Source organism: Cinclus cinclus, chromosome 27 (assembly GCF_963662255.1).
Source record: "Cinclus cinclus chromosome 27, bCinCin1.1, whole genome shotgun sequence".
Taxonomy (NCBI): domain Eukaryota; kingdom Metazoa; phylum Chordata; class Aves; order Passeriformes; family Cinclidae; genus Cinclus; species Cinclus cinclus.
The window spans coordinates 1,291,078-1,305,627 of NC_085072.1; the positions used below are offsets into that span (position 1 = coordinate 1,291,078).

General features: G+C 53.2%; 1 protein-coding gene across 2 annotated transcripts in view; it reads left to right on the plus strand.

Annotated features, from left to right (window-relative positions):
• Positions 1–6,726: 6,726 nt before the first annotated feature.
• Positions 6,727–14,550, plus strand: part of KCND3 (potassium voltage-gated channel subfamily D member 3) — a 99,743-nt gene continuing 91,919 nt past the window's right edge. For both annotated transcript variants that reach the window (XM_062509429.1, XM_062509430.1), the window contains exon 1: positions 6,727–7,835. In XM_062509429.1, coding sequence (XP_062365413.1) covers positions 6,727–7,835 — 1,109 coding nt within the window. The remainder of the gene's footprint in view (positions 7,836–14,550) is intronic.

Here is a 14,550-nt window from a genome sequence, read left to right on the forward strand (position 1 = left end):
CTGGGGTGCTGCGGGGGGCTCTGCCCTCCAGCCACCCCCCTTGTGCTGCCCTCTGCCCCGGGGGTGCCGCACCCGCTGTCCTGCCCAGCTCCCTCTCCATCCCCTTGTCCCACACCCTCTCCATCCCCTTGTCCCACACCCTCTCCATCCCCTTGTCCCACACCCTCTCCATGCCCGGGTCCCACACCCTCTCCATCCCCTTGTCCCACACCCTCTCCATCCCCGGGTCCCGCACCCTCTCCATCCCCTTGTCCCGCACCCTCTCCATCCCCGGGTCCCACACCCTCTCCATCCCCTTGTCCCGCACCCTCTCCATCCCCGGGTCCCGCACCCTCTCCATCCCCTTGTCCCGCACCCTCTCCATCCCCGGGTCCCACACCCTCTCCATCCCCTTGTCCCACACCCTCTCCATGCCCGGGTCCCACACCCTCTCCATGCCCGGGTCCCGCACCCTCTCCATCCCCGGGTCCCACACCCTCTCCATCCCCTTGTCCCACACCCTCTCCATCCCCGGGTCCCGCACCCTCTCCATCCCCTTGTCCCACACCCTCTCCATCCCCTTGTCCCACACCCTCTCCATCCCCGGGTCCCGCACCCTCTCCATCCCCTGCCCATGTCTCTCTCCATCCCGGAGCTCTCCGGGTGACACCTGCCGGCGGCTCCGCGGGCGGGCGGCGGGCGGGGACGCTGCCGTGTGCGGGGAGCCCCCGCCGCCCCCCGCCCGCGCCGCCGCCCCTCCGCGCGGAGCTGTCCCCGGCCCCGCCGATCGCCGCTGCTCGCCGGCCCCGTGCCCATCGCCGCTCTCCGCCGCGCGGTGCCGACGGCTCCCCGCCGCTCCCCGTCTCTCTCCATCTCTTCCCATCTCTCCCCATCGCTCCCGACCGCTCCCGACCGCTCCGCATCTCTTCCCATCGATCCCCATCGCTCCCCATCCGTCCCCATCATCCCCATCTCTCTCCATCCATCCCCATCTCTCTCCATCTCTTCGCATCTCTCTCCATCCATCCCCATCCATCCCCATCTCTCTCCGTCTCTCTCCGCCGCCGCCCCGCGCCCGCGCACTCCGCACAGCCCCGCGCTCCGCTCCCGGCAGCCGCATGGCCGCGGAGGCACCGGGCGGGCGGCCACGGCCGGGAGCGCCCTGCGGAGGTGAGGGGGGTCCGCCGGGAGGGTGGGGGGCGGAGAGGGAGCGGCCCCGGGGGGGGTGCGGGGGACACCGGCCCGGGGGTGCGAGGGACACCGGCCCGGGGGTGCGGGGGACACCGGCCCGGGGGCTCACCTGCGGGCGGGGCGGGGGCAGCTCAGGCAGCGGCGTCCCCGGCCGCTCCCAGCCCCGCGCCCCTCCCGGCCCTCGCCGCTGCCGATGCCGGCGCTGCCCGGGCCAGCCCCGCACTGCCCTGACCAGCCCCGCACAGCCCGGGCCAGCCCCGCACTGCCCTGACCAGCCCCGCACAGCCCGGGCCAGCCCCGCACCGCCCGGGCCAGCCCCGCACCGCCCGGGCCAGCCCCGCACCGCCCGGGCCAGCCCCGCACAGCCCGGGCCAGCCCCGCACAGCCCTGACCAGCCCCGCACAGCCCGGGCCAGCCCCGCACTGCCCGGGCCAGCCCCGCACTGCCCTGACCAGCCCCGCACAGCCCGGGCCAGCCCCGCACCGCCCGGGCCAGCCCCGCACCGCCCTGACCAGCCCCGCACAGCCCGGGCCAGCCCCGCACTGCCCGGGCCAGCCCCGCACAGCCCTGACCAGCCCCGCACCGCCCGGGCCAGCCCCGCACTGCCGGCGGTAAGGGCGGTGCGGAGCCGCCGGGGAGGAGAGGCGATGGCGAGCCAGGCGAGCCCCGCTCGCCCGTGTGCGTATTGCTCTGACTTTATGGAAGTCATCAACTCTCGCTGCGGCGCCTCAGTCAGAGCCGGGAGCTGCCCGGCAGAGCAAGGCAAGGCTGGCTCGCTCTGATTTGGGCTTGTGGTTATTTACTTACTGGAGATTCGACAGCAAATGGATAAATGAGCGAGGCTGCCGGGTCTCGGAGCGTGCCGAGTCCAACTTCTGCCCGTGGATGAAAGAGGGATGCTGAGGTGGTGTGGAGACAGGACTGGTAAGAGCTGCCAAGGAGCGGGGCAAGCCAGAACAGCGGGACGAGGGGGAAAGGGAAAGGCGGTGGGAAGGAAGAAGGAAGAAGAAGGCAAGGAAAGATCGGTTTAATTCCGAACGATTTCTTTTTATTCCTGAATGTAGCCTCCAGCCCCGGCCAAGGTGTTGGGTGTAGGTTCGTGGTGCTGGAGGAGCAGCTCGTTTTCCTGTCCAGAAGGAACCCCTCCGGCCTTGTCCCCGCCTGACCGGGGGCCAGGAGGGACACGCAGGGTGCTCCGGGATAGAGCCGTGAAGTTCATCCCATACTTTCCCCCCTCCATCTCCCCCTCGGCACATTAGCATGCAGGGTAGGCTCTGGCGTGTATTTAACGACTCCATTTGCCAGCGCTGTGCCAGCTCACAGAGCCCTTCCCCAGCCGCGCTCCGCTCTGCTCCCTGCTCCGGGCGGCTCCAGCCCCGGCCCCGGCACCTCCGGGATCCTCTCATCTCCGGGATCATCTCCGGGATCATCTCCAGGATCTCCGGGAGCGTTCCCAGCTGGGCTGGGCAGCGAGGGCAAGGCTGCGAGCGGTGCTGGAAGGGGAGGGGGCAGCGAAGCCAGCTCGGAGAGGCAGGGAGAGCCTCCGTGTCGGCAGTAATGAGGGAGAAGCTGTTTAGTCATCTCTCTATATATACTTTCACAATGATGATCACATTTACTGATTGCTTCTGACTGCATTTAGAGAGGGAGGCAGGAGGCAGCTCCACAGCTCACCTTTTATCCTGAGGAGGGACTGCTCCCCACATTTAGCCCTACTTTTGGGCGCCGAGTGTCTTTCCTTGCCAGGTAAGGCAGCGCTGCGAGCCGGCAGGATGGGGCTGTCTGGGCTCGCTGGGAGGGAGGGAGAGAAGGGAGAAGTTTGCATGCATTTTTCCTAAGCCTGTTGCTTTTGCTCCTAAATATCCCCGACAGACTGAGGGGGTGAGCGTTTTGCAGAAAGTTTTATTTTCTCGTGTTGCTGAGAAGGGGAAGGAATGTGTGACTGACAGAAGACACAGAGGCTTCGGCTGACATATTTTGCCTTAAAGCAAAGGTCTCTTTGCTGCCTGAGCCTGACCCAACAAGGACAGGAGAGAGAAGAAGGAATCATCTCCAGGCTCTTCACTCCCACTAGCAGTGTCTCATCAAGGAACTTGCAGTCTGTTTATCAGTCCGATTTCAGAACAGCCCTGTCTGCTTCTAGAAAGGGAAACACTGAGGTTTTTGGTTTGTCTCTGCTCTCTTGAGATGATGAGGAGACATTGATCAGTGTGGCATTGCCATGGGAGCCACAGTGGTAAGAATCCATCCTTTATTTCTGGACCCTTTAGGTGGTCCCAGACTGGGCTGGGAGCTCGGAGCCCCCGCAGCTGCTGCGGTGGTGGGGAGGGACCCGGTGGGGTCAGGAGTGCTGGGAGGGGACAGGGGGCTCAGCTCATGCTCAGCCTTTTCTATCCTGTTCTGACTGTTCCATTGTCCCCAGAGCTGCCTAAAGAGAACAGATTCTTTTCTCTACAGGCACTTTTTTTAAACCAGGAGGCAAATGATTCTATTTTGTGTACCAGGTCTTCTAAATGTCATCAGCAGGGTGCCGGTCTGCTGTGAACCAGTTCCTTTTAAATTACACACAGAAATTATGGTAATTAAAATTAGAAATATGGATATAGCTAAATATATGCTTGTTAGAATTAGAGTGTGTCTGTTTTCTATGAGAGCACCAGAGACTGTCAACAGTACATTAGATTTTGAGTCCTGCCAGTTGCTTTCCAGCCTAAATAGGCTGGTTAGCAGTTACCAAAATCCAAGCAGGCAGAAAAGGAAAATTCTTTCTATAATTCCAATCCTAATTCTAGAATGTAATTCTACGTTCTAGCTAAACTGGTTACTTCATCTATTTTTTTGACTCAGCTCAGGTTGTGCAGGTCAGAATTATAAATCCAGTCCTATCTCTCCCTCCCAGTTTTCTATCACTTCCTTCAGAGAGTGGTAGAGTTCCAAGGACTCATGGACAAGAAAAAGCAAAACCTCTGTGACAGGGAATTTCAGGACTCTTCTCACTCTTGATCCTTCAGATAATTTACAGATAATTCCTCTTCTGTGTATTTTGAGCATCAAATGAGACAGATTCAATGAAGCTGGGTGTGCTCTGCTCTTCTAACCAGCTGCATCTCTTGGACCCGGAGAAAAGGGAACTAAACTTCCACAGAAGAATTCCCCTTTCTTTCTCTTTTGCTTTAATCTCATACCCCTTTCATAGCTGAGATATTTATAACTTCCCCACATATATTGCCAGCATGAAAGCACCCATTTTACCTTTTAAAAATTGATTTAAAAATGTGTAAGGCACTTATGAGTTACCAATGCTTTATTGGAACAATTATATGTGAAGTATTTATAGTGCCTCAGCAGCTAATGTAGGTAACCTGGAATCCACAACCAAAGTTATGAAAGTACAGATGAGATTTCTCATGTGGTTCCCCTGAGAAATCAGGGGAGATGAGGACCCAGTGTGCTGGAATTGGTCAGGTCACCAGTCAGTGCTGGCAGAAGGACTCTGGTGATGGTGCTAAGTGAAATTAAAACCCAGTTTGCCAGCAGGGAAAACAGGAACAAGATGCCATTTCTTGGTTTCTCAGTTATTTGCCTGTATATATTTGGTGATTAATGGATGAAATAGCTCCTATTTTGCTGCCTCCTGTTCTTAAGTGTTTCATGGAAGTTAAAAGATCCACCACTGGTGGTAGAAGGCTGCAGTCTGAGCCCACGGAGCCCCTGGAGATGCCCTTTCAGCTGAGGGCTGGGGGAGCTTTTCAAAGTCACGCAGAGAAAGTTTGCAGTGCTGAGCTGTGCCTGCCCTGGTCCCCAGGCTGGCGTGGTTCACTCAGTGAATTCCCTCTGTGGGGGGAGAGGAAAAGTGGTGCTTTGTAACACTGAGTGATTCTTTAGAGGGAAATCCTGGGAGATATTTGCTCCAGTGCCATGTAGATAAGCAAAGTGTCTCCTTGGGATAAGCATCACTCTGGGTTATGATATGTTCCGTAATTACAAAAGCTCCTCAGCAGCAGTAAGATGCTCGCACCAGGGATTTCAATTGTCCTTTCGATAGGGAAATTGCACAGGAAGATGCTCCACATTAAGGTGATGAATGTTAATTTGCCCCAAAGAGTAAGAGCATTTCTGTGAGCACTTCAGGCATTTTCACCACAGACTGATTCCATCATTTTTTATTCAGTATTGTGATGGCCCATTGGAATCAATAATGCTGCAGCCTTACTGGCTGGAATGACAGCTTTCATGTGAGTTAAAAACTTCAGAGTAAAACTGCCTACAAAGATACAATTAGGCTTTGAGGGCCTGTGCCAGTGGGATCAATGGAATTTCCATTGATAAATTGACTTTTGATAGGGCTCTTAATGCATCTTCTATGGCAATGGCACCTTTCTTCAGATAATTTTACAGTAGAATTAGAAAAGCACTAGGGAAGTGAAAGTAAAAGCAAGTTAAAACAAAACTTAAAGACTGTAAGAACTCTGACCAAAGATCAAAAAAGATAAATTCATGGCTGGATCAGAACACAAAAACTACTCAAAGTTCAAGAGAATGTTGGCCTCCGGTGGCTGAAGATCTGGACAACTTGGGACATTCTTCATCTAAAAATCCAAGGGTGCAGTGAACATATTTTGTTTCAACCTAGGAGTCCTTCAGTTCTTCAGCTGAAGGATTCTGCCCCTGTTAGCCAGGAAACAAACAGCATCTTCCAGCTGGGAAGAAATTCTCCAGCTTTGGAGCTTTCCTTCATTCCCATGTTCTTGGTATTTGGTATCTTAATCAATCAGCCTTCACATCTGGGATTGGAGCTTACTGGTTCTCAGGTATTCTGAGCAACATTTCCCCAAAAAATCAGAATTTTCCTCTGGTCCGGTGGAGGGCTGCAATTCTTGCCAAGAATAAACCCCCACCTGTAAGTCAAAAAGAGCAGCAGAAAACTGCTGCTGAGGCCAAACCTTGCATTAAAGATGGAAGACAACTGGTGAAAACCAGAGAAAAAATTTCCATTTCTTTCAACTAGAGGTGTTCTTAGTGCAAGATTCAGAACATATTGAACTCGTTTAGGACTGGAAATGCAGTTAAGCCCAGTCGTGGGTTTAGTGGCGTACGATTCCACTGCAGGCTGATTTCACTGGAGTTCCCAGCTCTTTCTTGACAGCTGTAGTTAAACTGATGAGCACAGGAGGCTTACACCTGGGGAATTATGGATTAGTCTTGTTTGTGAGGAAGCAAATATAAATTACTGTGTTTATGCTACTTTTAAAATGCTTTTAATGAGGAATCATTTGCTATTCAAAATTTCAATCTATAATAATGCCATAACCCCGCTGAGCTGATTATCGTGTGCCTGGTTCAACATCATTCTTCACCTGGGCGGTGAGGGCGAGCCAGTGGTTTGCAGTTCTCCTGCCTGTGCTGAGCCTGGACCCTTCCACGCAGCGGGGCAGGACGGCCCGTGTGACCGTGTGCTGTGTTCTCCTCTCTTCTGTTCTAGATGGAACTGCTCTGACTGCCAGCAGGTCCCAGGAGCATCCCAAGCCTCATCTCCAGTAACAGCCCGGGCTCAGCATGGCAGCAGGAGTAGCAGCGTGGTTGCCCTTTGCCAGGGCGGCTGCCATAGGATGGATGCCAGTGGCCAACTGTCCCATGCCACTGGCTCCAGCAGAGAAAAACAAGCGGCAGGATGAGCTGATCATCCTCAACGTGAGTGGCAGGCGTTTCCAGACCTGGAGGACTACACTGGAGAGGTACCCGGACACTCTCCTGGGCAGCACGGAGAAGGAGTTCTTCTTCAACGAAGACACCAAGGAGTACTTCTTTGACCGGGACCCCGAGGTCTTCAGGTGCATCCTCAATTTTTATAGAACTGGCAAGCTGCACTACCCCAGGTACGAGTGCATCTCTGCCTACGACGAAGAGCTCGCCTTCTACGGGATCCTCCCCGAGATCATCGGGGACTGCTGCTACGAAGAGTACAAGGACAGGAAGCGGGAGAACGCGGAGCGGCTGATGGACGACAACGACTCGGAGAACAACCAGGAGGGCTCCATGCCCTCGCTGAGCTTCCGGCAGACCATGTGGCGAGCCTTCGAGAACCCCCACACCAGCACCTTAGCCTTAGTCTTTTACTACGTCACCGGCTTCTTCATCGCCGTCTCTGTGATCACCAACGTGGTGGAAACCGTGCCCTGCGGCACGGTGCCGGGCAGCAAGGAGCTGCCGTGCGGGGAGCGCTACGCCGTGGCTTTCTTCTGCCTGGACACGGCCTGCGTGATGATCTTCACCGTCGAGTACCTGCTGAGGCTCTTCGCGGCGCCGAGCCGCTACCGCTTCATCCGCAGCGTGATGAGCATCATCGACGTGGTGGCCATCATGCCCTACTACATCGGCCTGGTGATGACCAACAACGAGGACGTCAGCGGGGCCTTCGTCACGCTAAGGGTTTTTAGGGTTTTCAGGATTTTCAAGTTCTCCCGCCATTCCCAAGGCCTGAGAATCTTGGGCTACACTTTGAAGAGCTGTGCCTCCGAGCTCGGCTTTCTGCTCTTTTCCCTCACTATGGCAATCATCATCTTTGCAACTGTGATGTTTTATGCGGAGAAAGGGTCCTCGGCGAGCAAATTCACCAGTATTCCTGCTTCCTTTTGGTACACTATTGTAACCATGACAACACTGGGGTGAGTAGTACTTTTCCTTTTCCTGAGCAGCAGGCAAGCATGTTCTGGGAGCTTGACTTCAGCTCCTCTTCAGCATTTTCCTGGGTGCATGTTCGAGAAGGGGCTGGAAGTGTTGAGGGTTTGATTATTCTTTGCCTTACAACTTCTGCAATTTGTGTGCAGTTGTATAAACCAGAAAAAGCACTCACACCCACTTGACACATGCTCGGCGCCACGGTAAATGAGTGCAGGAGGAGCAGAGCGGTGGAGTAGCAGGTTCTGATTCATTCCTGCAGGAGGGAAAAGCTGACCTGAGAGCAGGGGGCTGGGACAGAGAGCTCTGCTCGCTGTGCCGTGGGCTCCAGGCTCGCATTTCACACAGAGCTGCTGATGGATCTGTTGTGTCTCGTTGCAATGTCGGTTGTGGTTTCTCCCCTTGACTTGCCAGGAAACAGATTTGCTGAATTCAAGTGGGTGCTGTGGGTCACTGTACTGACATACTCAGCGATGGCCAGGACACGATCTGGTGTTTACTCCGTTGGGCAGGATGGGGGCTTCTTGTCTGTGTTTAGCTGTGCGTTTGTTTTAGCTGTGCTCTGGTGGTTGCAGTAGAATTTCAAACATTCCCATGGGCTGGTACAAAGATAATGAAATCAAAGCAAGGGGAATGTAGCCTGGAGGGCTTTTCCCCCTTATATTTCATTTCCGTCTCGCAGATGTTGCGACTGAGATTATAGATTTGTGCTTCTGCTGCTCTGAACTAAAACCTCTGGGAGCTGAATGGCCAAAGCCTCACCCTGACAAGGTTGTGTAGAGGAAAGTGGGCATTGCAGGCTGCTGCTTCAGGCTCACATAAAGCCAGGATCGAGTGCAGTCTCCTCATGCCACAAATCAGAGCAGCGTAGCAAGTTTAGAGTTACTTTGCAAAGAGTTTTCCCACTGGAGAGTTCACGCAGTTTAATACTAGATGTAGACAATTGTTCTCCTTTTTTTTTTCTCTAAACTGCTTTTGATTTTAAACACTTCTCTGTGCCTATTATACATGAACAGGCTCACAGTAGCAGTTTTAAATTATTAAAATCATAATTCAGCTGTCAGAAAGGCACCGAATCTGGGCATATGACAACTGAAATCTGAATTTCTTCATTAAGTGCAAATGTAGAACCTGTTAGTCATAGTCACCTAAAGATCTCTTATTCTTCCTTTTTAATAGCTGAGCAAAGTTTATGGCAAAAGCTGTTCCTTACCCTGGGAAAGGCAGCGCTTACATTGAAATCAAAGCTGGGCTTTGCATCCCAGCACTGCCCCACACTGCAGATCAGCTTTCCAGGTTCTGACTGGTCCAGACTGGCCAGCTCCCCCCTCCTGTCCCCACCACAGGGACAGCTCTGATCAGCTCCTAGGGACACCTGCCTTGGGTGGCTCCTTCACGAGTGTCTGCACAGAGGGAGATGTGTGAAAATCCAGTTCTATTTCCAGAACCCCATTTAATACTGATCACACCTGTCCTCGCACAGACACGGCCTGCACCCATGGCCACCTGCGCAGGTACATGCCTGTGACAGGAGCCCTGGGGTCAGGGGACAGCCCCAGGACGTGCAGAATGAGCTGCAGAGCAGCTGGGGCTCTGCTCCTGCCCGGCAGTGCCTTGGGTTGGGTCCCTTTCCCTCCCTCCCTTTCTGAGCACGGGGACAAACCCAGTGCCCCCAAGGAGCTCGGAGTGTTCTCAGTCCGTTGTAATCACAGAAACCATAGAGGAGCAAGTGCTGGAAATGAGCTGACATGGATTTAAGAAATCAGACATTTAAACATAGCTTTGTATGGGTTCATTGGGAAGGGGACCTATAAAATGCTGTCAAAGTCTTAAAACTGAGACGTCTGCTATTACTGATTTGGGACTTTTAGGTGGTTTCTACATTCCTGACTCCCCCTGTGTGGGGGTTATCCCTCCTGGAGGAGTTCACCACCCAGGGCTAAACCTCCTGGCCCTTCATGTCCCCAAAAATGCTTCCAGCTCTGACAAACTGGCACTTTCAGACAATATTTCATCTGCATCTCTCTCCAGAATTCCTTTCAAACTGTTTGGAAGGATCTTGTTGCTAATGAGAGTCCTGGCAATTCCTCCTGCCCAGAAATGCAGCCAAGGTCTCTAACTGCTCCCAGTCCATCAGACTTCCCCTCCTCAGTGCTCCTTCACTGCTGGGACTCCAGCAGCACTCAGAGCTTTTAGTGACATCTTCAATATCTCCTGCCTTTTGCCCTTAGTAATTCAGCCAGCATTTAAAACAAGAAGCACAACAGTTTTCAACTCAAAACCACATACATACATACATACATACATACATACATACATATATATATATATTGCATATATATGTATATACAGTTTGTTTTCACCACCAATCCATTTAAATGCAGATTAGTAAAAGTTTCCCTGAGGCTGGAATCCCACCTTTGCTTTGTCAAGACTTAGAGGAGTCATCTGGAACGTTCAGGGTAATTTTTCCCCTGTTGCTAAGATTAGCTCCACTTGTGTAAAACAAAAGTTTAGTTAAAACAAACAAACAAACAAACAAAGCCAACACTAGGAGACCATGAACCCTCTGTACTGTGCATCCACTGCTCTCCCAGGTTCCCAATGCATCTTTGGGATACAATCCCAGTTCTGGTCTGACCCATAAATAAAAGGCAATCAAAATGCATTTCCTCCTAAAGGTGAAGCCCAGCATCAATAAATACCCACTGCTTTCGGTGGGGTTACCATGCAGATCAGTTTACAGAAATTCAGGCTGACTTGCAGGCTCCTTGGGCAGTTAGCAGCCCAGGGAGACAGGTACAGCAGCTTTTCTGGAGTGGGAAACAAAGCAAAGGAATTCAATTATACTGACCTGCATCTCGGATCCCTCTGCTGTGCTCATCAGCCCCGCTTTAACAGAGGCTGTTTTTAATTCAACACGATTTAAATTTTGCTCTGGAGGCTTTCTAATGAAAACATTATTCTTGGGTGCATCTTAAATCAATCTGAATTACTGAAACAACTATTCCAAATTGATTCAAAATCAGCTCTCCAATTCACGCAGAAACATTTTTCTCAGGAGGCCAAGAGCTCCACCTCCTCTCCCGTGCCCCTGGAAAGCCCCAGTGCCACGAGCTCTGCCTTTGCCAGACCTTTCCTCTGTCCTGCAGGAGCTTCTGACCCCTGGCCCCAGCTCAGGGGGCAGGAGCTGCCAAGGGCAGCAGAGGGGCAGTGCCAGGCCCATCCCAGCATCCATGTCCCTGCCCTGGCTGCAGCTAATTCAAGAAGCAGTCACTGGGTTTACGTCTCCACAGAAATGGGTTCCTTAGAGTGACTTTGGCTCCCCTGGTACCGGTGCTTTGGTTTTCATGGAATCACAGCTGGGGCTGGAAGGGACCTCACAGCCCAGCTCATTCCAACCCCCTGCCTTGGGCAGGGACTCTTCCCACTAGCCCAGGTTGCTTCTAGTCCCCCCCAATATTCAGTTTAATTCACTTTTAGGGAGTGATACAGACAGGGAAGCCTCAGGTTCTGCTGCTCCCCCTCATGTGCAGCACAAACATAAAACCTCTGTCACCCCACTAAACCCCACACCAGTTTTGCCCAGAGAAAGTGTTTTTCTAAGCTTTTTACAGCTGTTTTCATTTCATCTGACAGCAGCAGTATGTTTCAGACTGCCAGGCAGTGTCTATGACCTGCAGCAGAGGCATCAGACTGTAGCTGTGAAAACCTGAGTGCCACATTGCCCTGCACCCTGCGGGCACAGAGCAGCACTGGGAGCCCTGCTGGGCATCACAGCCAGGCTGCCCTCGGTACCCAGAGAGTCCTGGAATGCTTTGGTTTGGAAGGGACCTCAAAGCTCATCCAGAGCCCCCCCTGCCATGGCAGGGACACCAGGCTGCTCCCAATGTCCAGCCACTGCCAGGGATCCAGGGGCAGCCCCAGCTGCTCTGGGCACCTGTGCCAGCTCTGCCCACCCTGCCAGGGAACAATTCCTGCTCAAAATCCCATCCAGCCCTGCCCTCTGGCACTGGGAGCCATTCCCCCCCGTCCTGTCAGTCCATGCCCGTGTGAAATGTCAGCTCCAGCTCTCTTGGAGCTCCTCAGGCACTGGAAGGTGCTGTAAGCAGGGAATATTCCTGGAGGGAATTGTCACTGAGACATTTGGGCCACTTTTGCCAAGAAAGCAGCAGTACCACAGAGTGAGGACCGGAGGCTGGTGCTGGGTTTGGTTTTTCCTCACGGATTCACTGTGCAGCTCCCCCTTGCCTGGAAAGGCTGAGCTCCCACGGCCTCGGGGTGCTCCCCGGGGTGGACAATGCGTCTGGCTCACTGTCACCCTTCAATCTGCAGGGCCATGGTGGCCGTGGGAGCAGTGTCCCCGTTCCAGGTTTGGTCAGTGGGGAGCACACAGCTCAGGGCACTCGGACAGCGCAGCCCACGCGCAGAGTGCAGTCCAGAGCCAGGTGAAGGCTGGGCACTGCCAGGACTGCCCTGCTGGCCCGGCTGTGTCAACAGCCTGGTCTGGAGCAAGAGGGGCAATTCCTCAGAGGGGTCATGAGGGGAGTGTGTAGAGAACAGGGCTTTGGTGGTCGGGTCTGTCTTGGTTTGTCTCGGCTCAGCTTTGCCTCTGCCAAATGTGGGTCAGAGCCAACAGGAGCCCGAGCAGCCTGAAAGAGAGCACCAGCCTCTGGTTTGCTCCTTTCTCGGCTTTTCTTCTTTTCCCTGGTGTCCAGTCGTGGCCAGGAGAGGGGACGCAGCGTGGGCAGTGCCACGGCACGTGGGGGCCCTGGTGCCAAGGTGCTGCCAGCTGGGCTGAGCCCTGGGCACGTCCCAGAGCTCCGCTGGGATTTCTGCGCTCAGAACCGCTCGGGCTGATAGAAACCTTCATTCACCCTCCTCACGCACACTGGGAGCAGTTTGCAAAGTCAGGGAAATCATCAATCATGTCTGGAGCGCTGCCGTTCCCAGCTCCTCAGGAAGGATTTCTGCTTGGGTCGGGAGTGTCACGACTTTGGGAGCTGCCATTAAACTGAACCAGGGAAAACTTCCTCAACAGAAACACCCCTTTGTGTGTTGAACATGAGCCTTGGGAAGATGGATGAGATGGGGGGTGCTCCCTTTGTGAAGGAAGGTGCTGGAATTTCATCACTCCCACCATTTCCCACACAGCCAACAATTCCTTATATCCACGGGCCAAAGAACTGCTTGGATTTAATACACAGAAAGTCCAATCAGACCATGAGCTGATGGAGCTACACAAAGAGGCCATTTCCTTGGGCTTTCATTCTCTTCGCTCCAGCTTCATCTCATACAAAACATGTATCAATTTTCTTCCCCTAATGGATTTACAGATATTGTGTGCAAAACGTCTTTGTATCGGAAACTACAGATGGAACCTTCTCCCTTCACTATCTTGATATAAATCTCAGGCAAGTATCTCATTTTTGAGCTATTTGTATTCACCAGAACCCCAGAAGTATTAAAATACCTTTATTCATTCTTAGAGCAAGTGGAATTTACTGGATGATTTTTTTTTTCTCTCTTAAAAAAGAATTATCCATTCTTAGTTTTTTTGTGGCTTTGGATGTTTGTAACAGTTGCACGTATGTGCAAACGCACCATTTTTAATGTGCAAGACAAAATAACTTGCCTTTAGGGTAACTCATTGTGCGAGAAGTGAATTATTTTGAATAAGGCTAAGAAATGATGCTGACTAAAATTGTAACATGACTGCTAAATTTACCAGTGGAAGCCTTGGCAGGGATGCATCTATAGCAACTGATTTACAGATTTTTTTCTGATCTCCTCTTTCTTTTTTCTCCCCCCCCCCCCCCCCCCTTTTCTTTCTAACCTGCCTCACAGTAAGCCCTGAGAAATACAGATTAAAGATAATATTGCATTTTCAGTGGAGATGAAGGGAAGTGATTGGCGTGCTGACTGGATCTGGGCTATTTTTAGTCTCATAAAACGATAATTTCATAAGAGAGCTGACCCAGTAAAAGTAATCAGTTTACAGACATGAGCTGAAAAGAAGGGACAGAGTAGCCACTGTCAGCCAGAGAGCAGGGAGAGGGGAAGAGAAGCTAAAGGCCCTGAAACAAATTAGCCAAAACTAATTAGGTTCCTCAGCTGATTACAGCCCATGGGTGTGCACAGGCAGCTGCTGCCAGCACCCATCCTCATCCTCATCCTCATCCTCATCCTCATCCTCATCCTCATCCTCATCCTCATCCTCATCCTCACAGGGACACCTGGGCACCACCTCCGTACCCAGCCCTGCTCACACCAGGCTCACACCAGGCTCAGCTCAGGCTCACACCAGGCTCAGCTCAGGCTCACACCAGGCTCAGCTCAGGGTCACACCAGGCTCAGGCTCACACCAGGCTCAGCTCAGGGTCACACCAGGCTCAGGCTCAGGCTCAGACCAGGCTCAGGCTCAGACCAGGCTCACACCAGGCTCAGGCTCAGCTCAGGCTCACACCAGGCTCAGCTCAGGCTCACACCAGGCTCAGCTCAGGCTCACACCAGGCTCACACCAGGCTCACACCAGGCTCAGGCTCACACCAGGCTCAGGCTCAGCTCAGGCTCAGCTCAGGCTCACACCAGGCTCACACCAGGCTCAGGCTCAGACCAAGCTCAGCTCAGGCAGTGACAGCCCAGGGAGCATCACTGCTCTGCAGAGGCTGAGGAATTAAAGAGCTGAGATTTGGTCATTTA